Source organism: Ursus americanus, chromosome 18 (assembly GCF_024610735.1).
Source record: "Ursus americanus isolate L20-20 chromosome 18, mUrsAme1.1.p, whole genome shotgun sequence".
Classification (NCBI taxonomy): Eukaryota; Metazoa; Chordata; class Mammalia; order Carnivora; family Ursidae; genus Ursus; species Ursus americanus.
The window spans coordinates 36,564,762-36,590,864 of record NC_142144.1 but is presented as its reverse complement, the minus strand read 5'-3'; the positions used below and the strand labels follow the sequence as shown (position 1 = coordinate 36,590,864).

The 26,103-nt window shown below is 37.2% G+C and overlaps 1 protein-coding gene across 2 annotated transcripts in view; it reads left to right on the top strand.

Annotated features, from left to right (window-relative positions):
• UBE2R2 (ubiquitin conjugating enzyme E2 R2) overlaps positions 1-26,103 on the top strand; it is a 106,710-nt gene that overhangs the window by 63,290 nt on the left and 17,317 nt on the right. For both annotated transcript variants that reach the window (XM_087869595.1, XM_045780811.2), the window contains 2 exons: positions 8,123-8,209; positions 22,120-22,217. In XM_087869595.1, coding sequence (XP_087725721.1) covers positions 8,123-8,209; positions 22,120-22,217 — 185 coding nt within the window. The remainder of the gene's footprint in view (positions 1-8,122; positions 8,210-22,119; positions 22,218-26,103) is intronic.

The following is a 26,103-nucleotide window of genomic DNA, read 5'->3' as shown; positions in this document are numbered from 1 at the left end:
TTAAATATTTGATAGAATTTGCTTTTAATGCTGTCTGGCTCAGGAGACTTCTTTGTGTAAAGACTTAAATTCAATTTTTAAAAAGATTTTATAAGTAATTTCTACACCCAGTGTGGGGCTTAAACCCACAGCCCCGAGATCAAGAGTCACATAACTCCACCAACTGAGCCAGTCAAGTGCCCCAAAATTCAGTTTCTTAATAGATATAGGGCCATTCAGATTATGTGTTTCACCTTAAATACCTTTGGTACTTTGTGCTTTTTGAATTATTTGAATATGTCATAGAATTTGTTGAATTATGTGAGCGTAAAGTTTTATGATTTCCTCATCATTCTTTTAATATTGATAGGATTAGTAGTGCTGTCACCTGTTCTGGTCTTAATACTGGTATTTATACATTCTCTTTTTTATCGGTTTGGCTAGGGATTTATCAGTTTTCTTGACCTTTCAAAGATCTAGCTTCTGGTTCTATTAATGTCTCTCTGCTTGTTTTTACATTTTTCAGTTCTATTGAATTATGCTTTTATCTTAATTCAGTTTCATCTGCTGACTTTTGGTTTAATTTCTTAGTTTCCTAAATTTTGTTAAGCAAAAGTTTACACCATTGAATTGAGACCATTCATCTTTTTTTATTGAAGTGTAGTTGACATACAATATTATATTAGTTTCAGGTGTACAACATAGGGATACAGCATTTATATATTTTACAAAGTGATCACCACTATAAATCCAGCTACCATCTGTTACTATACAAAAGTGTTATGGTATTATTAACTATATTCCCTATGTTGTACATTGTACCCCCATGTCTTATTTATTTTAAACTGGCGTTTGTTAACTTTTAATCCTTATCCCCTATGTTGTCTGCTGCCTCCCTCCCTCTGACACCAACCAGGTTGTTCTCTATACTTAAGAATCTGTTTCTGTCTCTATTTTGTTTATTTTTTTAGATTCCACAAATAAGTGAAATAATTCAATATTTGCCTTTCTCTGCCTGACTTATTTCACTTAGCATAATATCTTTTAGGTATCATCCGTGTTGTTGCAAATGGCAAGATTTCATTCCTTTTTTTTATAGTTGAGTAATACCTCATTATGTATATACCATATCTTCTTTATCCATTCATCTATCTGTGGACCCTTAGGTTGCTTCTGTATCTTGGCTATTGTAAATAATGCTGCCGTGAACATGGGAGTGCATATACCTTTTTGAATTAGTGTTTTCTTTTTCCTCAGAAAAATTCCAAAAGTGGAATTGCTTGATCATATAGTAGTTCTATTTTTAATTTTTTGAGGGACCTTCATACTGTTTTCCATAGTGACTGTGCACCATATTGCATTCCACCAAGAGTGCAAGGGTTCCCTCTTCTCCACATTGATGTTGACCATCTGACAGGTATGAGGTGATAATCTCTTTGTGGTCTTGATTTGCATTTCCCTGATGATAAGTGATGTTGACTCTTTTCATGTGTCTGCTGGCCATCTGTATGTCTTTGGAGAAATGTCTGTTCAGGTCCTCTGCCCATTTTTTAATTGGATTGTTTTTTTGATAATGAGTTGTGTGAGTTCTTTATATATTTTGGATATTACCTTCTTAATAGTTATACCATTTGCAAATATCTTCTCCCATTTGGTAGGTCGCCTATTTGTTTTGTTGGTTTCTTTCACTATGTAAAAGCTTTTTAGTTTGATTTAGCCCCATTTGCTTATTTTTGCTTTTGTTTCCCTTGCCTGAGGAGATAGATCCCCCCAAAATGTTGCTCAGACAGATGTCTAAGAGTTTACTGCCTTTGTTTTCTAGAACTTATAGGAGTTTCAGGTTTTCAGTCTTAAAAACGTTTAACTTTTTACAATCTTTCAGGTTTTTTTGTACATGGTATAAGAAAGTGGTAATTTAATTCTTTTGCATGTAGTTGTCCGATTTTGCCAACACCATTTATTAAAAAGACTGTTCCCCATTGTAGTGTATTCTTGTCTTCTTTGTCGAAGATTCATTAACTGTATAAGTGTGAGTATTTCTTGGCTGTTCTATTCCACTGATCTGTGTGTCTGCCTTTGTGTTAGTACCATACTATTTTGATTACTATAGTTTTTTAGGGTAGTTTGAAGTGAAGGGAGTATGTGATGCTTCCAGATTTGTTCTTCTTTCTCAAGGTGGCTTAGGCTATTCAGGGTCTTTTGTGGTTTCATAGAAATTTTCAGATTATTTGTTTTAATTCTGTCAAAAGTGCCATTGGTACTTTGATAAGGATTGGGTTGAATCTGTAGATTGTTTTGGGAGTATGGACATTTTAAGTGTATGCTTCAGTGAGCACAGTATATATTTCCATTTGTGTTCTCTCTAGTTTCTTTAATCATTGTTTTTCTTATAGTTTTCAGAGTACAGGTCTTTCACCTCCTTGGTTAAATTTATTCCTAGGTATTTTATTCTTTTTGATACAGTTGTAAATAGGATTGTTTTCTTGGTTTCTTTTCTTTTTAAAAAATTTTTATTTAAATTCAATTAACATATAATGTATTATTGGCTTCAGAGCTAAAGGTCAGTGATTCATCAGTCTTATATAATGCCCAGTGCTTATTACATCACGTGCCCTCCTTAATGTCCATCACCCAGTTACCCCATCCCCCTCCCATCTCCCCTCCAGCAATCCTCAATTTGTTTCCTATGAGTAAGAGTCTCTTATGGTTTGTCTCTCTCTGATTTTGTCTTGTTTTATTTTTTTTCCTCTCTTCCCCTATGGTCCTCTGTTTTGTTTTATATATTCCACATATCAGCAAGATTGTATGATAATTGTCTTTCTCTGATTGGCTTATTTTGCTTAGCATAACACCCTCTAATTCCATCCATGTCATTGCAAATGGCAAGATTTATTTTTCTTTTTTCGATGGCTGAGTAGTATTCTATTATTTATATACACACACACACACACACACACACACACACACACACACACTACATCTTCCTTATCCATTCATCTGTCAGTGGACATCTGGGCTCTTTCCATAGTTTGGCTTTGTAGACATTGCTGCTATAAACATTGGGGTGCAGGTGCCCCTTGGGATCACTACATTTGTATCTTTGGTGTAAATACCCAGTAGTGAAGTTGCTGGGTCATAGGGTAGCTCTGTTTTCAACCTTTTGAGGAACCTCCATACTGTTTTCCAGAGTGGCTGCACCAGCTTGCATTCCCACCAACATTGTAAGAGGGTTCCCCTTTCTCTGCATCCTCACCAACATCTGTCATTTCCTGACTTGTTAATTTTAGCCATTCTGACTGGATGAGATGTTATCTCATTTTGGTTTTGATTTGTATTTCCCTGATGCAGAGTGATGTTGAGCATTTTTTCATGTGTCTGTTAGCCATTTGGATGTCTTCTTTGCAGAAATGTCTGTTCATGTCTTCTCCCCATTTCTTTATTGGATTATTTGTTCTTTGGTTGTTGAGTTTGATAAGTTCTTTATAGGTTTTGGATACTAACCCTTTATCTGATATGTCATTTGCCAATATCTTCTCCCATTCTGTCAGTTGACTTTTGGTTTTGTTGACTGTTTCCTTTGCTGTGCAAAGGAATCTTGATGAAGTCCCAGTAGGTCATTTTTGCCTTTGTTTCCCTTGCCTTTGGAGACATGTGTAGCAAGAACTTGTTTTGGCCAAGGTCAAAGAGGTTGCTGCTAGTGTTCTCCTCAAGGATTTTGATGGATTCCTGTCTCACCTTTAGCTCTTCCATCATTTTGAATCTGTTTTTGTGTATGGTATAAGGAAGTGGTCCAGTTTCATTCTTCTGCATGTGGCTGCCCCAATTTTCCCAACACCATTTGTTGAAGAGACTGTCTTTTTTCCATAGGATATTCTTTCCTGCTTTGTCAAAGATTAGTTGACCATAGAATTGAGTGTCCATTTCTGGGTTCTCTCTTCTGTTCCATTGGTCTGTGTGTCTGTTTTTGTGCCACAACTATTCTGTCTTGATGATTACGGCTTTGTAATAGAGCTTGAAGTCTGTGATTGTGATGCCACCAGCTTTGGTTTTCTTTTTCAACATTCCTTTGGCCATTCGGGGTCTTTTCTGGTTCCATACAAATTTTAGGATTATTTGTTCCAGCTCTGTGAAAAAAGTTGGTGGTATTTTGATAGGGATTAAATTGAATGTATAGATTGCTCTAGGTAGCATGGATATTTTGTTCTTCTAATCCATGAGCATGGAATGGTTTTCCGTTTTCTTGGTTTCTTTTCTAATAGTTCATTAGCATATAGAAATGTAACTGATTTGTGTATATTAATTTTACACTGGAACTTTACTGAATTCATTTATTCTAATAGTTTTTTGGTGGAGCCTTTAGGGTTTTCTATATATGGTATCATGTTATCTGCAAGTAATGACAATTTTACTTATTCTTTTCCGATTTGTATGCCCGGCCCTTCCTCCCTTCCTCCCTCCCTTCTTCCCTCCTTCTCTCTCCCTTTCTCTCTCTCTCTCTCTCTCTTTTTTTTTTTTTTTTAAGATTTTATGTATTTGTCAGAGAGAACAAGCGGAGGTAGCAGCAGGCAGAGGAAGAAGCAGGCTCCCCTCTGAACAAGGAGCCCAATGCGGAACTCCATCCCAGGACCCTGGGATTATGACCTGAGCTGAAGGCAGACACTTAACCAACTGAGCCACCCAGAAGTCTCTGTCTCTCTTCTTTTCCTTTTCCCTTTCCCTTTTTCCCTCCCATTTCCTTCCCTTCCTTTCCCTCCCCTCCCCCTCCCTTCTTCCCTCCTTTCCTTCTCTTGTCTGAGTCATGTGGATAGGACCTCCAATACTATGTTGAATAAAAGTGTCAGGAGTGGGCATTCTTTCCTTTTTCCTGATCCTAGGTGAAGAGTTTCCAGCTTTTCACCATTAACTATGATGTTGTCTGTGACTTTGTCACATATGGCCTCTATTATGTTGTGGTGTGTTTCCTCTGTACTCACTTTGTTGAGAGTCTTTATCATAAATGGATGTTGAATTTTATGAAATGCTTTTTCTGCGTCTATTGAGATCCGTATCATTTTATCCTTCATTTTGTTAATGTGTATCATTGTTGCTTTATTTGCAGATGTGTAACCATCCTTGCATCCCTGGAATGAATCCCAGTTGATTATGGTGTATGACCCTTTTAATGTATTGTTGGATTTGGTTTGCTAATATTTTACTGTGGGTTTTTGCATCTATGTTCGTCAGGCATATTGACCTATAGTTTTCTTTTTTTGTGCTTTGTCTGGTTTTGGTATCAGGATAATTCTGGCCTCGTAGAATGTATTTGGAAGCTTTCCTTCCTCTTTATTTTTTGGAACAGTTGGAAGAGAATAGGTATTAACTCTAAAATATTTGGTAGAATTTGCCTGTGAATCCATCTGGTCCCAGACTTTTATTTTTTGGTAGTTTTTATAACTGATGCAATTTCATTACTAATAATTGGTCTGTTCAGATTTTCGATTTCTTCCTGATTTAGTTTTGGAAGATTATGTATTTCTAGGAATTTATCCATGTCTTTTAGGTTAACCATTTTGTTGGCATATAATTATTCATAGTAGTCTCTTATGATCCTCTGTGTTTCTGTGGTATAGGTTATAACTTCCCTTTCATTTCTGAATTTATTTGTGTCTTTTCTCTTTCTTTGATGAGTCTGGCTAGAGATTTATCAATCGTGTTTATCTTTTCAAAGAATAAGCCCTTAGGTTTATCGATCTATTGTTTTTGAGTCTCTATTTTACTTTTTTGCACTCTGATCTTTATTATTTCCTTCCTTTACTAACCTTGGGCTTTGTTTATTCTTCTATTACTAGTTCCTTTAGGTGGAAGGTTAGATTGTTTGAGATTTTTCTTATTTCTTGAGATAGGCCTGTATTGCTATAAACTTCCTTCTTAGAATTGTTTCTGCTTTGTCAAATCCTAGTGGATTTGAAGTGGTATCTCATTGTGCTTTTGATATGCATTTCCCTGTGGCTAATGTTGTTGAGCATCTCTTCTTGTACTTACTGGCCATTTGTTTCTCTTTTTTGGAGAAATGTTTACTCACATACTTTGCCCGTTTTTCAGTTAAGTTACAGTTCCCCCTGCTCTTTGAATGTACAGTGTTCCTGTGAAAACTTTTAGAAGGGGGGACCTGGGTGACTCTGTCAGTTAAGTATTTGCCTTTAGCTCAGATCATGATCCCAGGACTGGGATCGAGCCCTGCATCAGGCTCCCTGTTCAGCGGGGAGCCTGCTTCTCCCTCTCCCTCTCCCCCTGCTTGTACTCTGTCAAATAAATAAATAAAATCTTAAAAAATAACTTTTATAAGCCAAAATGGTATAAAGTGAAATACTTACTATTAATATATATGGTAAAAAAAAAAATTTAAGTGTTCCTCGACCTAAAACATAACTTCTCTTAGGCTTTTCTGATACCTTAGGGCATATCTTGCTAACAGATATACAAAATAAATCCAGATAAAGCACAGTTGCTCACACACACGGTTCAAAGCTATGGTAGTGAGATGCTGAAGGACCTTGGCAGTGCTACATTTGTTGCTCACAGTGCACACTGCTTTTATAACAGCTTGCTGCAAATAACACTGAATTCTGTTTTCACTGTGTGTGTGTGTGTGTGTGTGTGTGTGTGTGTGTTTTCACATAAGTGAAACGCTCTTCAGATTTTTTTTTTTTCTGTTAGGGAAAATGGGTACTAATGTTCTCTTGTAAAAGAAAGTGGTGCGGTCTGAACTTTTGAAAAACAAAAGGATACGTGTATTCCTCTTTGTTTAGTTACAAGCATTTTTTTTTTTTTTTTAAGATTTTTAAAGAGAGAGTCTGAGCCAGTGGGGTGGGGAGGGGCAGAGGAAGAGAGAGTCCCGAGCAGACTCCACGTTGAGTGTGGAGCCTGATATGGAGCTCAGTGCCATGAGCCTGAGATCATGACCTGAGCCAAAATCAAGAAACGGATGCTTAACTGACTATGCCACCCAGGTTACCCTAATTATAAACATTATTTACATATTCTGGATACATATCTCTTACCAGATAAATAATTTGAACATACTTTTTTCTCATTCTGTGGGTTGTTTTTTCATTTCTTTATGGTGAATGTCTTTTGATCCTTCTCATATTTCTATTGCATGTATGTTACAACTTTTTGTAGTTGTCCCACAGTCCTTGGATATTGTTTTTTTCAGTCTTTGTTCTCTTTGCTTTTCAGTTTTCATGAATTCTCTTGATACAACCTCTAGCTCAGAGATTCTTTCCTCAGCTGTGTCCTGTCTTTTTTTTTTTTTTTTTTAAGATTTTATTTATTTATTTATTTATTTGACACACACAGAGAGAGAGATAACCAGTGAGAGAGGGAACACAAGCAGGGGGAGTGGGAGAGGAAGAAGCAGGCTCCCAGTGGAGGAGCCTGACCTGGGGCTCGATCCCAGAACGCCAGGATCATGCCCTGAGCCGAAGGCAGACGCCCAACGACTGGGCCACCCAGGCGCCCCTGTGTCCTGTCTTAATAAGCTCATCAAAGGCATTCTTCCTTTTTGTTACAGTTTTTTAATCTCTCGCATTTCTCTTTGGAGAGTATTTTATAGGAAAATGTATGATTATGGATAGGAGAAAGGTGTAAAATGCAGTATATTCAAATTTTTGAAAATAGGTTTTGTAAAGAAATAAACATGTATACAGCAAAAACCTGCTGGAACGAGCTGTATCAAAATGGTAGCATTTATTATTTCTGTGTTGTAGTTAAGTGAGGTGAGTTATAAATAATCTTTGTTCTGTATTATGTACCATAAGCTTGTGTTAATTATTTTTTGTGATAAAAATAAAATGCAGTAATTAGTGTGACACACCTGTACCTATTACTGTTTTTCACTTATATGGGTTTAATTAAAAATTATATCGCTGTTGAGTTTTGGTGATTTAACATAAGGTCTTATAAATATTTGAAGATATGCTATAAGAACATGCAAATAATAGCTCTGACATTGGGGCTAACAGAATGTATATGAGCAGTTGTTAATCCTGAGTCTACTCTATAGAAAGCAGTTTTGTTTCACTGGGATATAATAAGGTGAATTATTAGGCAGATGAAAAACCTGTAGTCTGATTTATTAGCATTTCATTTTTTTTCTTTTCAGGCTCATATTAAATTTCCTATTGACTACCCATATTCTCCACCTACCTTCAGATTCTTGACCAAAATGTGGCACCCCAACATTTATGAGGTAAGAGATATATGTTGTGAATATCTTTGAAGATTTACTTTTTAGATACAGTCCTTTAAAGTAACCTTTATATCTCCATATGCTGTAGTAGTTATGCTGTAGCCACAAGGGAATATTCATGGCTCCCCACTTTAGTTAGTAATTTGTAGTTTAATTGTTTAAAATTGAGGGTAGTTTTATAATACCAGTGTATATTATGTTTAAGGCTTTAAACTTGTTGCTTATTGCAAAGATTATAACGCCTTATGTGTTAAGACTTGCATTTCAAAAGTTTGGTATATAAAGTCATACAAATTAATTTGTGTACCTATCCTGTAGCATCACAGCAATGGTCACCTGTTGCTATGGTCAGAAATTGAGTTTTTTAGGGGAATTTATCCTACTACATTTGGACTGACCTACTTTTAGGAATTGCTGCAGAACAGTTGAGAACCTCTTGTAGAATAATCCAAGGTAAGGTTCTTCTACTGGACAAATTCACATGCCTGAGGGAATCATTTCTAGTTTTTTTTTTGATGAAATATACTTAGCTTTGGGCTAATCTGAAAGGATGCTAGAATGATGTGTTTTGTTTCTCAGGATAATTGTGTCAGGATCCTGTGAAATATCCTTAGAGTCCACTCCTTTACCATTCTGTAATATTTTTCATTGTAATAAGGCTCTGAGGTGGTTTCATTTTATTGAAGCTGTGGCCCAGCATAAGAGTGCTTTTTAAACTTTGCAGCACTAGTTATGTAGTCCCTTTTTTTTGGCCTGGTGGTTATTGGAAAGCTCCTTTGCTCCAGAAACAGAGCAGCGTAGTCTTTGAAATGCTTGTAGGCAGTAAGTGGAGAACTTACTCTAGAGTCCTGAATTTGGATCTCCATCTGTATAAATTAGCACACTGGAGCAGCTTTAGTGTTTTTCACAACTTGCTTTTTCTGTGAGGTGTTATTGTCGTCTTTTTTTTTTTTTCTTTTCTTTCCTTTTCATTTATTTATTATTTATTTGAGAGAGCGAGAGTGTGTGTGGGTGGGTGGGGGAGTGGCAGAGGGAGAGAGAAGATCCCAAGCAGACTCCCAACTGAGTACGGAGTCCGACGCGGGGCTTGATCTCACAACCCTGAGATCATGACCTGAGCTGAAATCAGGAGTCAGTCACTTTAACTGACTGAGTCACCCAGGTGCCCCTCTTTTTTTTTTTTAAGAAGTGGGGAGGGACAGAGGTGGAGAGAGAGAGAATCTTAAGCAGACTCCATGCCCAGCGAGGAGCCCCACATGGGGCTCAGTCTGACAACCCTGAGATCTTGACCGAAATCAAAAGTCAGATGTTTAACTGACTGAGCCACCCAGGCACTCCTCTTTTCTTCTTTAAACAGGACAAACTGGCGCTCAAAACGTGATATGTAGTTACATTTCCAGAAATAAGCTCTCAGAATATTGTTTTGGTATCTTTAGTATTTGACATAATCACAATATGAATAAACAATAATGAATACTTTATATTAGTCTGTATAACTAATTTACCCATTGTAGGAGAGAGAAATAGAAGCAGTTTGCTGTTATGTAAGTTCAAAGTGATTTCAGTATGCACAGAAATATTTTTGTGTTTCTGTCCATGTAATATATGTGTATGTGTGTGTGTGTGTGTGTGTGTGTGTGTGTACACATATATACACAACACACACACATATTAGATAACAGGAGAGAAGTGAGAAGACACAAGCTTTTGTTTTGTTATTGAGAACTAATTTTCCTTAAAGCCATGTATTCACTTGTTTCCATCTCAAGTTATCTAATTCCCAAACCCCTCTCAAAAAAGAAACAAAAAACAAGGAAAAGGATTCAGAACTGTGAAGGAATAAATAGGTGAACTCCCCTTTCCACTGTTTTTTCACTATTAAGGTAAGCTATTTAGTTCTGTCTCTCTAAGATTAGCATTTGATCGGGGTGCCTGGGTGGCTCAGCTGTTTAAGCATCTGCCTTTGGCTCAGGGCATGATCCCAGAGTCCTGGGAGAGAGCCCTGCATCAGGCTCCTCTGCTGGGAGCCTGCTTCTTCCTCTCCCACTCCCCCTGCTTGTGTTCCCTCTCTTGCTGGCTGTCTCTGTCTCTCTCTGTCAAATAAATAAAGAAAGAAATCTTAAAAAAAAAAAAAAAGATTTAGCATTTGATCATTATTTTTTAAAATATTTTTCTTATTCATAATAAAAATTTTGATGGTAAAGCATAAATATTTTACAAATATGCAGTTGTTTTCCATGCCATGAATGTTTTCTTTTAAAAAAAAAGGCGATTAAGTCATAGTTAGGAATTTAATTCGATGTAGTTATGGTGGTCATAAGAGACACTTCTGACATAAGTAAATTTATCTTTGCTACATTTAGAACTGGTGTCAGAATTGAACTCTTTTTTAAAGATTTATTTATTTTAGAGAGACAGAGAGCAAGTGCACACAAGTAGGAAGGGCAGAGTGAGAGGGAGAGAGAATCTAGAGCAGGGTCCACGCTGATTATGGAACCTGATGTGGGGCTTGATTTCACAACCCTGAGATCACGACCTGAGCCTAATCTAAGAGTTACCCTTAACCAACTGTGCTACCCAGGTGCCCCAGAATTGAGCTTTTTTTGAGGGCCTATGTTAGTATTTGTGATTCTAGAGAATAGGGCTCATGCTTCTTGGCCAAAGGAATATTCTTGGTGGTTGTTCTCTACTCACCCACCTGTGTTGTCCACCTAAGGTGGACTCATGGTGGACCTCAATGTCAAAATGCTCTTGTCATTGAAAAGTTTACTGCAGAGTTATTTAGAATAGAACTGTAGGGGAGGCGGGGCATTGAAACAACCCAATCAAAAAACAAAAGCAGACTACTCAAATGCCAGGGAAAGTTTTGGCTTGATGAAAGAGTTTTTGGTAGGGGCGCCTGGGTGGCTCAGTTGGTTAAGTGTCTGCCTTCGGCTTAGGTCATGATCCCAGGGTCTTGGCATATCCTGCGTCAAGATCTCTGCTCAGCAGGGAGCCTGCTTGTCCCTCTGTCTGCCGCTCCCCCTGCTTGTGCTCTCTCTCTGTCTCTCTCTAATAAAAAAATAAAATCTTTATTTAAAAAGAGTTTTTTTGATCTATTAACTTCATGGGCATTAAAAATAAATATTGTAGGGGCACTTGGGTGGCTCAGTTGGTGGAGTGTTTGACTCTTGATCTCAGCTCAGATCTTGATCTCAGGGTCTAAAGTTCAAATCCCTTGTTGGGCTGTACACTGGGCATGGAGCCTACTAAATGAATGAATGAATGAGTAAAAATAAATATTGTAAAGACTGTTATTGTTAAAGTATAGTTTATTATGTCAAGTTTTAAAAATCACAAGAGCTTGCTTACAGTTTTGTTAAATATATCCCTGGACACACTATTGTAGCCCCAAAAGTGGTAAATACTGCAGTGTTATCTGGGTGAATTTAATTATTTTAACATTTCCTTTATTGTTGACAAGTTTGTGAAATTTATAAACATCAAGGGGAAACTTGGAAAACAAAAGAAATTTATTATTATTATTTTTTAAAGATTTTTATTTATTTATTTATTTATTTATTTATTTATTTATTTATTTATTTATTTATTTATTTGACAGAGACAGCCAGAGAGAGAGAGAACACAAGCAGGGGGCGTGGGAGAGGAAGAAGCAGGCTCCCAGAGGAGCATGGAGCCTGATGTGGGGCTCGATCCCAGGACCCTGGGACGCCCCGAGCCAAAGGCAGACACTTAACGACTGAGCCACCCAGGTGCCCCCAAAAGAAATTTAATATGAACTTGTCATCAATCATTCTACTCCTAGTTGCTTTGTAATATGTTGAGTGAGCTCAAAAATAGTTTCCTGGTTACAGGTAACTGCATTTTCAAAGTAGACAACCAGCAAACTCCATTTCCCCACAGACCATGTATTAAAATGAGGTTTTCATACATACTGTAATTCACTCTGAATTTTATAGCTACGGCAACTCAGAATCTCCTTGTTCTTTATCATTTATTAAACAAATTTTGGGGGGGGGTGCCTGGGTGGTCAGATGGTTGGGCATCTGCCTTTGGCCCAGGTCATGATCTCCAGGTCCTGGGATTGAGCCCCACATCGGGCTCCTGCCTGGCTCAGCAGGGAGTCTGCTTCTCCCTCTCCCTCTGCCTCTCCTCCTGCTTGTGTGCTCGTGCGCGCTCTCTCTCTCTCAAATGAATAAATAAAATCTTTAAAAAAATTTTTTTAAAGAAAATAATTAAATAAATAGATAGATAGGTAGATAAGTTTTTTAAGGGGCGCCTGGGTGGCTCAGTCACTTAAGTGTCTGCCTTTGGCTCAGGTTGTGATCCCAGAGTCCTGGGATCGATCCCCACGTCGGGTTCTCTGCTAGGTGGAGAGCCTGCTTCTCCCTCTCCCTCTGCCTCCTGTTCTGCCTGCTTGTGCTCTTTCTATCTGTCAGATAAATAAATAAAAATCCTGAAAAAAATTATTATTTTTTAGAATAGATTGATTTTTTAGAGTAGTTTTAGGTTCACTGCAAAATTGAATGGAAAACACACAGTATTTGATGATCTTTAGGATATAGTATTTTTTTTTAAAGATTTTTATTTATCTATTTGACAGAGAGAGAGACAGCCAGCGAGAGAGGGAACACAAGCAGGGGGAGTGGGAGAGGAAGAAGCAGGCTCCCAGCAGAGCAGGGAGCCCGATGTGGGGCTCGATCCCAGGACCCTGGATCATGCCCTGAGCCGAAGGCAGATGTTTAACAACTGAGCCACCTAGGCGCCCTAGGATATAGTATTTTTAAGATCCTACTGTTTTAATAGGCTTTTCCTAAGACATGTTGTCTTAGCTTGGGCTGCCATAACAATATCATATAGGGGATGGCTTAAAGAAAAGAAATTTATTTTTTCACAGGTTAGGAAAGTAGAAGTCCAACATCAAGGTACCAGCACGGTTGGGTTCTGAAGACTCTTGTGGCTTATCTCTTTGACCTCACATGGCTTAAGTAGAGAGCGAGCTAGCCCTCTGGTATCTTGTATAAAGTTTTTTGCCAAAGTTCTCTGCAGAGAACCATAACTTTTTAGAATAATAAAATTTAGGCTTTGTGAGTGGTGAATGGCCTAATTACACATAGTTTATGATCTTTGTAATAATTTAAATGGATGATATGCCATTATCAGCTTTTCAGAAATTGAAAGAACTGCATATGACAAGAGTCCTCTACAGTAAAGCTGTAATCATAAATTATATTTTAATATTATACAGAGAAGACCAGGTAAAAGCAATAGTAATACTGTATTAGTCAGGGTTCTCCAGAGAGACAGAACCAATAGCATATGTAGAGACACATATTAGAGGAGGTTTATTATGCAAGTTAGCTCACATCGTTATAAACTCTGAGAAATTGCACAATCTCTGCAAGCTGTAGAACTGGGAAGGCTGAGATATAATTTGGACTGAATCCAAAGGCCCGGGAACTAGGGAGCTGCTGGTGCAAATCCTAGAGTACCAAGGCCCAAAAACCCAGAGTTGGCAGTGTTCCAGCTTAGGAGAATTTGTCCTTTGCCTTTTTGTTCTATTCAGGCCCTCATCAGATTGGATGCTGCTTGCCCCAGTAGGATCCCTATCCCCATTATGGTGGATATTCTTTACTTAGTCTACTGATAGAAATATTAATTTCTTCTGGAAACATCCTGACATAACACCCAGAGGTAATGTTTTACCAGCTGTCTGAGCATCCCTTAGCCCTGTCAAGTTGACATACAAAATAAACCATCCCAGATACCTATCTTTTTCAACCATTCCTCCCTTCCCATCCATGTATGGTCTTTCTGTGCTTTGTGTACACCACTATGTTCACAGCGGGTATAATTAGGAAGTACATTTGAACCCTTTAAATAGCAAGATGTTTTAAAATAAGGGTTTACTCCCTTCTTATTTGATAACGCTCTGTAAAATTGTTAGATAATGCAACAAATGATAGCTCACCTAGTTCTGCTCCATCTTCTTTGCTCATTTAATGTACATTTCTTTCTCTTTAATTAAATTATTAAATTTCCCTTTTTGGTGGAATTATCTAATAGAGCTGTGGTTTTTCTGTGATTTCTCTGGGAATTTACTTTGTCATTCCACCCAGGAATCAAGTAATGAAACCAAAGAAGTCCTATTAAAATTGATTACAAATAAAGTTGTAATATTATGTTCTCTGATGATTTTTCAGTGCTAGGATAAACTGCTTAAAGTTCATTATTCTTAAACTTACTTCATATAAAATTTAAATAAAAATTTAAAAATTCTAAAACATTTAAAATTTTCATTAAAGTGAAAGCATTTTAATCTCTAGGTGTTATAAACATACTAAAAATGTTAAACCCACGTCTTGGGCGCCTGGGTGGCTCATTCGGTTAAGTGTCTGCTTTCGACTCAGGTCATGATCCAGGGGTTCTGGGATGGAGCCCCAAGTTGGGCTCCCTGCTTGTGGGGAGCCTACTTCTCCTTCTCCCTCTGCCCCTCTCCCTGCTTGTGCTCTCTGGCTCTATCTCTCTGTCAAATAAAGAAATAAAATCTTAAAAATGTGTGTGTGTATGATCTTTTAAAAAAATTAAAATGAAATATAAACCCACTTCTTAAATAATTTTAGACTTACGTTTCCAGAATAGTACAGAAAGTTCTCATATAACTTTTACTTAGGTTTCTCTAATGTTAACATCTTATACAAGAATAGTACATTCATCAAAACTAAGAAATTAACTTTGGTACAATACTGTTAAGTAAACTACAGACTTTATTTGCAGTAAAGTGTGGAATGGGGAAGTTAAAACATACATTACTTGTCCATAGCTGCTCTCTGTTCCTCTATAGAGGTGAGACAAATTCTATTTCTGTATTATGTTATTAAATCATTGAAGCATGCCTGAACTGTGTGGTTTTAATCTACATAAAGATGCTGAGTGCTTGTTAAAATTTTCTTATCAGTATTTATTATTATCACTTTTTAAAGTGTGCATTTGATGAACATTAAAAATTTACATAATTTTACTCAGTGGTCTTGAAAAATGGACCTGCATAAAACGTTTCTCTTTGAATTCATTTAAAGATTCTTCAGATGAACAGAATGCTTTCTTATGTGCTAATCAAAAGTGTGTAACCTAAAATATTTTGTTTGCTTTAGCTACTAAGATAATTTGACATAACTTTTCTTTTGTACCCAGTAAAATATATTTGTTTTTTAAATTGTTTCCATAATTAAAACAAGTCATCATTATTCGACTTGTAAAATATTCTTTATTTCTAAATCATTAAAGTTTTGTAGAATGTTCCTGTGTGACTTTCATCTTGGTTTATATGAATCAAATGAATAAGATAGAAAGTCAACCAGAAACCAGAGGATTTTGATTCTGATTTGGTGTTGAAATTTTACCTAGCAAATGCAATTTAATAATATACATTATTAAAAGTTCGAATTCTTCATTATGCTTTATTTGGATTTTTCATTTTTCCTTATAGTTTTTCTTCAAAAAAATTTAAATAAGGACACTAGTTTGCTCTGTGAGGGTATACAAACCTGAAGGATTTCAGTATAGGTACGTTAGCTATCATTTAGAACATCATAATATTTAGGCCACCAAATTTGTACTTCTGTAGAGCTGGGCTCTGGTTTGTAAATAGTCTTTGACAAGCAGGATTTAATGTATATTATGTAGCTATATTCGTGGATTTGCATATCTTATGCATTCTCTCTAACTTTAAGGTACAGGGAAGAGATTTCCCTAGGCAGTGATGTGCCCAAATTTGGTTGCATATCAGAATCCTGGGGAGAAGTTGTTAAAAATAAAGAATACTGGAGATTTTAGTTTAAATGGATTTGGAGGGGGCCTCGGCCAGATAGCCTTCATTTTACATTTAGAACTGCCTTTCTGGGGGCACCTGGTTGGCACAGTCAATTAGGCATCTGCCTTCGGCTCAGGTCATGATCTCAGGGTCCTGAGATTGAGCCCCATGTCAGGCTCCCTGCTCAGCGGGGAGTCTGTTTCTCCCTCTGTCCCCCACACCTTCCCACCACCTCGTGTGCAAACGCTCTCAAATAAATAAAATCTTTTTTTTTTAATGATTTTATTTATTTATTTGACAGAGAGACAGTGACAGAGGGAACACAAGCAGGGGGAGTGGGAGAGGATGAAGCAGGCTCTCAGCAGAGGAGCCTGATGTGGGGCTCGATCCCAGGACTCTGGGATCACGCCCTGAGCCGAAGGCAGACACGTAACGACTATGCCACCCAGGCGCCCCTCAAATAAATAAAATCTTAAAAAAGAGGAAAAGAACTGCCTTTCTGGAGACCTAGAACTTCCACCATGCTTTAAAAATAATAGCTATAATAAATAAAAATAATTTATGAGGTGAAATTCACATACATAAAATGAACCATTTAAAGTGAACATAGGGGCGCCTGGGTGGCACAGCGGTTAAGCGTCTGCCTTTGGCTCAGGGCGTGATCCCAGGGTCCTGGGATCGAGCCCCACGTCAGGCTCCTCCGCTATGAGCCTGCTTCTTCCTCTCCCACTCCCCCTGTTTGTGTTCCCCCTCTCACTGGCTGTCTCTATCTCTGTCGAATAAATAAATAAAATCTTAAAAAAAAAAAAGTGAACATAATTCAGTGGCCTTTAATACATGATCCCAGTGTTGTGCAACTATCATCTCTATTTGTAAAGTATTTCCATCACTCCTGCATAAAACACCTTACTCACAACACAGTTTCTCCCCATTCCCATTTTCCCCTAGTCCTAGTCTCTGACAACCATGCCCCCAGCTTTCTGTCTCTGTGTATTTATCTATTCTGGATATTTCTTATAAAGGGAAGCATACAATATGTGACCTTTTGTCTCTGGCTTTCACTTAGCCTAATGTTTTGGAAGTTCCTCCATGTTGTATTGTGTATCAGTACTTCACTTTTTTTTTTTTTTTTTTAAAGATTTTTTATTTATTTATTCGACAGAGACAGAGACAGCCAGCGAGAGAGGGAACACAAGCAGGGGGAGTGGGAGAGGAAGAAGCAGGCTCATAGAGGAGGAGCCTGACGTGGGGCTCGAACCCGGAACGCCGGGATCACGCCCTGAGCCGAAGGCAGACGCTTTAACCGCTGTGCCACCCAGGCGCCCCCAGTACTTCACTTTTTAAAAAAAGATTTTATTCATTCATTTGAGAGAGAACACAAGCTAGAGGAGAGGGAGAGAGAATCTGAAGCAGACTCCATGTTAAGCACAGAGCCGGATACAGGGCTCAATCTCACGACTGCCGAATCATAACCTGAGTCGAAACCACAAGTTGGCTGCTGAATCGACTGAGCCATGCAGGGGCCCCAATACTTCATTTATCTTTATGGCTGGATGATACTCCATTGTATCCATCCATCTATTGATGGACATCTGAACTTTGTCCATCTTTTGGATGTGTGAGTAGTGCTGCTGTGACCATGTGTATATACGTACTTGCTTCAATACTTTTTTCAGTTCTCTTGCTTGTATACCTAGTAGAATTATGGGATCAAATGGTAATTCTGTTTTACTTTTTGAGGAATGACCGGATGGTCTACAGCAGATGAACCATTTCATATTCCCATCAGCAATGTATGAGGGTTTCTGTTTCTCCACATCCTCACTAATACTTATTTTTAATTTTTGTTTTAATTCTAGCCATCACAAGGGAATGTGAAGTGATATTTTACTGTCATTTTGATTTGCATTTCCCTACTGACTAATAATGTTGAGCATCCTTTCATGCTTATTGGCCATTTATGTATCATCTTTGGAGAAATACTTGTTCAAGTCCTTTGCCCATTTTTTTAATTGGCTGGTTTGTCTTTTTGTCTTTGAGTTGCGGGAGTTCTATATAATTAAGAATATTAAACCCTTATCAAATATGTAACATGGAGATATTTCCTTCATTATCTATAGGACTTTTTAAAATCATTTTCTTGGTAGTGTCCTTTGCATAAAAGTTGTTCATTTCGGTGAAGTCTGGTTTATCTTTATTTGTTGCTCATGCTTTTGGTGTCCTACCTAAGAATATATTGCCATATCGAAGGTCATGAATATTTGCCCCTATGTTTTGTTTTGTTTTTAGAGAAGGAGAGGAGAGGGACAGACGGAGAGGACGAGAGAGAGAATCTTAAGCGGGCTCCAAGCCCAGTGGGAGCTCAACGCAGGGCTTGATCTCATAACCCTGAGATCATGACCTGAGCTGAAATCAAGAGTCACTTAACCAACTGAGCCACCCAGGCGCCCCGGTTTTGTTTTTAAAGAATTTTATTATTTTAGCTCTTAGATCTTTGTTCCATTTTGAGTTAATTTTGTACATGGTGTAAGGTACAAATCCAACTTCATTCTTGTTTTTGGAATTCCAGTTATCCTGCCATCATTTGTTGAAGAGACTATTATTTCCCCATAGAATGGACTTAGCATCCTTGTCAAAAATCATTTGGCCATAGATATATGGATTTATTTAGGGACTCTTCAGTTCTAGTCTGTTGGTCTGTAGGTCTATCATTATGCCAGTCCTAAACTGTCTTGTTGACTTTAGCTTTATACTAAGTTTTGAAATCAGGAAGTGTGAGTTCTGACTTTACTCTTTTTTTTTTTTGAAGATTTTATTTATTTGAGAGAGAGAGAGAGTCTCTGTGCATGAGCCGGGAGAGGGGCAGAGCGACCAGCAGACTCTGCGCTGAGTGTAGAGCCCGATGTGGGTCCCAATACCAGGACCCTGAGATCAGATGCTTAACTGGCTGAGCCACCCAGGCTCCCCTTTACTCTTCTTTTTTAAGATTGTTTTTGCTGTTGTGGGTCCCTTAAATTCTGTATAAATTTTTGGATCATTTTGTCAATTTCTGGAAAAAGGGAAGTGAGGGATTTTATTAGGATTTCAATCTGTAGATTAAATAGGGGAATGTTGCTATGTTACTATTTAGTCTTTTTACTCACTAACAACAGGATGTTTTTCTCTTTACTTAGATCTTTAATTGAGCAGTGTTTTATAGTTTTCTGTGTACAAATCTTTCACCTCCTTGGTTAGATTTATTCCTCAGTATTTTATTCTTTCAGATGCCATTGTAAATGGAATTCTTTTCTTAATATCCTTTTTAAGTTACCCTGTTTAGGTTATTTCTGGTATAGAGAGGTGATTCTGATTTTTGAGTGTTGATCTTATATCCTACAACTTTGCTGAATTTGTTTATTTGCTTTAGTAGGTAGCTTGTGAATTCTTTGGAATTTTCTTTGTCATTTTTGAAAAAAATTGTACTTCTTCCTTTCCAGTTTGTATGCCTTTTATTCCTTTTTCTTGTTTAATGCTCTGGCTAGAACTTCCAGGACAGTATTAAATAGCAGTGGTAAAAATGTTTATCCTTGTCCTGTTCTTGATCTTAAGAAAAAAGATTTCACCATTTAGTATAAGACTAGCTGTGTTGTTGTTTTCTTTTTAATTCCCTTTACAATATTAAAATACTTCCCTTCTATTTATAGTTTTTTGAATGTTTTTATGAAAAAGTTTTGGATTTTTGTCAAATGCTTGCATCAGTTGAGATGCCCATCTTTTAATGTTGTTTCTAAGTACAAATCTGTGTATGTCATTCCACTGCTCAGAAATTTTGTGTATGTAGTTATTAAACTCAGAACAAAGTAACATATTCCTCTGGTCTAATTTTTGTACTCTATTTTTCATTACAAGTGGGTTCTTCACTACTGTGGTAGGTAGAATAATGGTCCTTTGGAGAAGTCCACATCCCAATCCCTGGAACCTGTGATATGTTAGCTTATATGTAAAGAAAAATTAAAGTTGATAATCATTAGCTGACCTTAAAAATAAAGAGATTATTCTGGATTATCCAGGTGGCCCCGATGTAACCCAAAGAGTCCTTTCAAGTGGAAGAGGTAGGCAGAAAATGAGAGTGTGAGATGTGACTATGGAAGAAAGGCCCAGAGAAATGCAACACTGCTTGCTTTGAGGATGGAGGAGGGGGCACCAAGAGCAAAGGAGTGTGGGTGGCCATTAGAAGCTTAGAAAGGACAAGGAAAGAGATTTTTTTCTGAGAGGCTTCAGAAAAGAGTTCATTGCTGCTGACACATTAAATTTAGCCTTGTGAGAGCAGTGTCAGGTTTTGACCTACAAAAGTATAAAACAATTTTTGTGATTTTTTTTTTTTTTTATAGCACCAATGCAAAACAAACACAACTACCCAAGCATATTCTGTTTATGATGTTGGTTTATTTCTCTGGGCTAACTCATGTCTAAATTTCCTCTAGGTTGTTAAAATTGTACTTACTGTTCAAGACCCATCTCAAAGCTTTCTCAGACTCTAAGCCTGTAGTTCATCTTCCACACCATGTGGCAGGTGTCCTCTATCCAAATATACCCTAAGTTTCTCTCTCCTTGTTTCTGTTGTGCTTTTTTTACCTTCCTCATGACATCTAACAAGTTTTAGAATTTAGTATTTGGTATTTTATTAAAATTTTATTCTCTTTTTTAAAATGTTCTGTTATCTTGATATGGTTGTGTATTTTGTGTGTATGTCTAAATTTGGGTTATATATGTAAGATTTTTATACTTTAGTTATATCTCTATTTAGAATTTTGAGTCTTTCATTTTAGACTGAGATTGGTGACTATATCTTATTCAGTCTTTTCTATTGAATAATGGTCTATGATGCATATAGTAGGCAATCCGTATGTGTTTGACTTAAGCTAAATGTACATATGGATTAGGTCCTGTAATTTAAATGTATGAACGAACCAAGGATGCCTGAGTGGCTCAGTCAGTTACGCATCTGCCTTCAGCTCAAGTTATGATCCCAGGGTCCTGGGTTGAAGCCTGTGTCAGGCTCCCTGCTCAGCGGGGAGTCTGCTTTTCCCTCTCCCTGTGCTCCCCACTCTGCTCCTGCTCATTTGCATGCTCTCTCTCTCTCAAATAAATAAATAAAATCTTACCCAAAAAAGTAGGGAATTTTATCCACATCCTGAGGGAGTTATAGTTCGGTTGTTGGGAGACATGTTTTCAGTTTATGTGAACCATAATTATTGAAACCGTTGATGTTAAAGGTGATTTTAGCATCTCTCTAGACAGATTTTAAGCAAGGTCAAATTGTGTGGGGGGGGTCTTTTTATATACTTTAGGTTCACATGTGTCTGAAAATAAAGATATTTAGTTGTTTCTCAAGACTCTTGAATCTCAGTTCGTCATATTTGTCTGTTTTTGAAAGATTTTTTACAGAAAGAGAAGAGAGCTAGAGCACATGAGCATGAACGGTGTGGGGGGAGGGGTAGGGTGAAGGGCAGTGTGGGGCTTGATTCCCAGTGTGGGGCTTGATTCCACAACCCCAAGATTATGACTTGAGCCAGAATCAAGAGTCAAACGCTCCACCGACTGAGCCACCCAGGTGCCCCTCTCTATTTTTAATTGAGTTTTTTTAGAAGCATGGTGCTACAAACGTAGTGCTTCTTTTTTAACTAAGAAATACATCTTGCAGATTGGTCAGAACTAATATTTATAATACAAAAACTGTTTAATAATTCTTCAGCGTTGGGGTGCCTGGGTGCCTCAGTTGATTGAGTGGTTGACTCTTGGTTTTGGTTCAGGACATGATCTCATGGTCGTGGGATTGAACCCCTCATTGGGCTCTGCGATCAGGGCAGAGTCTGCTTCAGATTCTCTTTCTCTCCCTCTAGCTCACTCTCTCTTTCTCTCACAAATAAATATATAAAGTCTTTTAAAAAAAAATCTTCAACATTGATTGCAAAGATGAAGAAAAAGCAGAATTGTTTTCTCCCCTAATGATGAGAGAACAAGTTTTCTAGGAATAAAAGAAACTTCAGCAGAAGTGATGTCCCTTTTTACATCATATTTTTGAGTATTTACTGAATGTGATGTTTGTGTCTCATAGAATGGAGACGTATGCATTTCGATTCTTCATCCGCCTGTAGATGACCCACAGAGTGGAGAACTGCCCTCTGAAAGGTGGAATCCTACTCAGAATGTCAGGTAAGGGTTTACGTAAGGAATAATCTGGCTTTTAGGTGGTTCTGAAGATTGGATATTATCTTTTAACAAATACAAAAGAATCCTTTCTGTACTTGGTTGTTTTGTCTTCTGCTAGAGCTTAAAGTAACACGTATGCATCATTTTGCAGAGTCATATTTACAGAGCAGTAATGGCATATGTCACTCATTTCTTTATGTTCCTCTTAGAAGATTTTTCTAGTCTGAATTCTTCCTTTTAAATTATTGTAAGTTCCATCCTGCATCTTTGGATCTCATGATTTCCATGTTTGGATTGGTTGCTTCCTTATTCTAGGATTCTTATTATATTTTGCAGAAAAATCTGTCTTTACAAACTCAATTGACTTCATGTACTTATTACTTTTAAAAGACCTTCCATTGTTATTTTTTGTTTGTTTTATATGTGTGTGAATGTTTCTTAATGATTTGAAGGGCTTGTGTATTTCTTTGATTCCCTTTGATTATCCTTTTTTTCTTCTCTAATTTTTATTTAAATTCTATTTAGTTAACTAACACACAGTGCAATGTTAAGATTATTCATCTGTTAATCAGTCTATAAATAGATGGATATTTAACCACTTGTTTGTTTGGAGTAGTGGTCTGTATGTTTAGGAGTTAGTCACCTAACCCTTAAAAGAATTTTGAAAAACTATGTACACTGTTGCATGTTTTTATAGGTTTTTGTTTGTTTGTTTTTTAATTTTATTTTGAGAAATCTCTACACCCAACGTGGGGCTTGAATTTACAACTCCAAAACAAAGAGTCGCATGCTCTACCAACTGAGCCAGCTAGGTGCCCCCACTGTTGCATGTTTTTAGGTGCAGGGTTCTTTTGGTGCCTTTTTTTTTTTTAAGATTTTATTTATTTATTCGACAGAGATAGAGACAGCCAGCGAGAGAGGGAACACAAGCAGGGGGAGTGGGAGAGGAAGAAGCAGGCTCATAGCGGAGGAGCCTGATGTGGGGCTCGATCCCATAACGCCGGGATCACGCGCTGAGCCGAAGGCAGACGCTTAACCGCTGTGCCACCCAGGCGCTCCTGGTGCTTTTGTTTTTTAGGTACAGTTTTTTAACATCTCAAATTTAAATAGTTAAAAAATACAATTTTTTCTACTTGCATTTGAATTTCCATTTTACTATCCCTACTGAGTTTTATCCTAATACTTGAAATTTTTATGTTTGATAGCCTTATATGTTTTATTTACCCTATACTATTTTTCTGAACCAAAAATCTATATATACTTCAACTGCTTGTGGCAAGACAAAACTGATTTCTATATTGAATTACTTTATTATACAGTTGATTAAAAAACAATACAAGTATATTAATTATACTTTCAGTATACTTTTACTTTTTACATTTAATAATTAGAAATACATTTTTAATCAGGTAGATAAACATTTGTTTTCCATTAGATCATGTAGCCATGAATATTTTTTTATTACATTGTTAGAATGAGGCAGAGGGGGCGCCTGGGTGGCACAGTGGTTAAGCGCCTGCCTTTGGCTCAGGGCGTGATCCTGGCGTTATGGGATCGAGCCCCACATCAGGCTCTTCCACTATGAGCCTGCTTCTTCCTCTCCCACTCCCCCTGCTTGTGTTCCCTCTCTCGCTGGCTGTCTCTGTCTCTGTCGAATAAATAAATAAAATCTTAAAAAAAATCATTATAAAAAAAATGAGGCAGAAATACAGCTTCAATTTCATATGTATACATAATGTATGAGTAATATACATTATATATTCTAATATATATAACATAAACAGACGTATTAGATGCAATGATTGAGACTGTATTTACATATGACAATGGAATAAAATTTTATATGGCAGTGAAACTAAATGCTTTTAATTCCTTCTAAGTTATTTGGCAAAAATCACAATGATCCATTGTCAGTCTTTAAAAAAACAAAACCGTTTTATTGTGATATAATTCCCATGCCCAACCATTCTCCCATTTTATGTGTACAATTCACTGTTCTTTAATGTAAGTAGAGTCGTACAAGTATCCCCACAATCAATTTTAGAATTTTTCTTTTCTTTTTTTTAAGTAGGCTCTATGCCCAGTGTGGAGACCAATGCAGGGCTTAAACTCAAACCCTGAGATCAAGACCTGAGCTGAGATCAAGAGTCGGACACCAAGCCGACTCAGCCACTGAGGTGCCCCGTGAACATTTTTATCACCTCTAAAGAAACTCATATCTGTTATCCTTCAACTCCCACCCCCACACTTCTACCTGCAACCCTAGGAAACCACCAGTCTACTTTTTGTCTCTATAGATTTACCTATTTGGATATTTTGCAGGAATAGTGTCATTCAGTATGTAGTATTTTTGTGATTGGCTTCTTTAACTTAGCATTTTTTTCAAGGTTCATCTTTGTTGTAGCATTAATCAGTACTTCATACCTTTTTATGGCTGAATAATAATTCCATTGAATGCTTATACCACACGTTGTTTATCCATTCATCATTCAGTGTTCCTTTGGGTTGTTTCCACTTTTTGGCTGTTATGAATCATGCTGCTATAAACATCATGTACAAGTTTTTACATATACACGTTTTTATTCCCTTGGATATATACCCAGGAATAGAATTGCTGGGTCATATGATAACTCAGTGTTCAACTTTTTGAGGAATTGCCAGAGTGTTTTCCAACATGGCTGCACTAAATAGTACATTCCTACCAACAGTGAGAATTTGTTTCTCCACATCTTTGTTAACACTTGTAATTATCTGTGTTATTATAACCATCCTCATGGGGGGACATGGTACTTCATTGTGGTTTTGTTATCGAGGTTTTCTCTTTTAAATGACTTTTAAAATTTTAGAACAGTTTTAGATTTTTGAAAATGTGAAGATAGTAAGATAGTTCTCTAGAATTCCATGCATGATACCAAGTTATATTTAAGAAGCATGTCTCCTTAGGCAACTGTGACAGTTTCAGACTTTCCTTGTTTTTGATGACCTTGACAATTTTGAGGAGTACTGATCAGTTATTGTAAAAATGTCCCCCGGTTGGGAATTTTCTGATGTCTTCCTGGTTATTAGAGTAGGGTTATGAGTACTGGATAGGAAGACCATGAAGGTAAAATATATTGTCATCACCTTGTATTAAGGGTACATAATATCAGCATGACTTACCACTGTTGATGTTAACATTCATCACCTGGCTGGGACTCGTTTTTAGGTTTCTCCCATGTAAAGTTCCTTGTTTTCCCCTTTCCATTCTGTACTCTTTTGATGGAAGTTATAGGTGCAGCCAACACATAAGGAATGGGAATTACACTTCCATGAGGCTGAGATATCTGTATAAATTATTTCAAAATCTTCTGCACAGGAGATTGATTAAAATCAATACCTAAATATGTATATATGTATGTATTTATACATTTATTTATTCAATCATTTTGTACATCTTTTCTTTAAAGGGGGAGGGGTAGAGGAAGAGGGAGAGAGAATCTTAAGGAGGCTCCATGCCCAGTACAGAGCCCCACACGGGACTAAGTCTCACAACCCTGAGATCTGACCTGACCTGAAACCAAGAGTCAGATACTCAACTGACTGAGCCACCCCAGTGCCCCTTTGTTAGTCATTTTTAATGATCCGAAAAGCTAGTAACTTAACTAGGAACTCTACGTTTGTTAAAAATGGAAAGTGGGAAGCTTCTTGACTTACATAAGGATTTCTTACTGGTTTCTACCAAGTTAGTTACTTCTCACCTTCTGGGGAGTGTATACCAAAGAGTCTGTTCAAGCATATCAGATTCTGTTGATCATGTGTTAATTATGCTGATTACTCATTCCTTTAGGTACCTTGTTCAATATAGTATACTTAGAAAGAACTGAGAAAATAAATATATTTTGGATTTCTA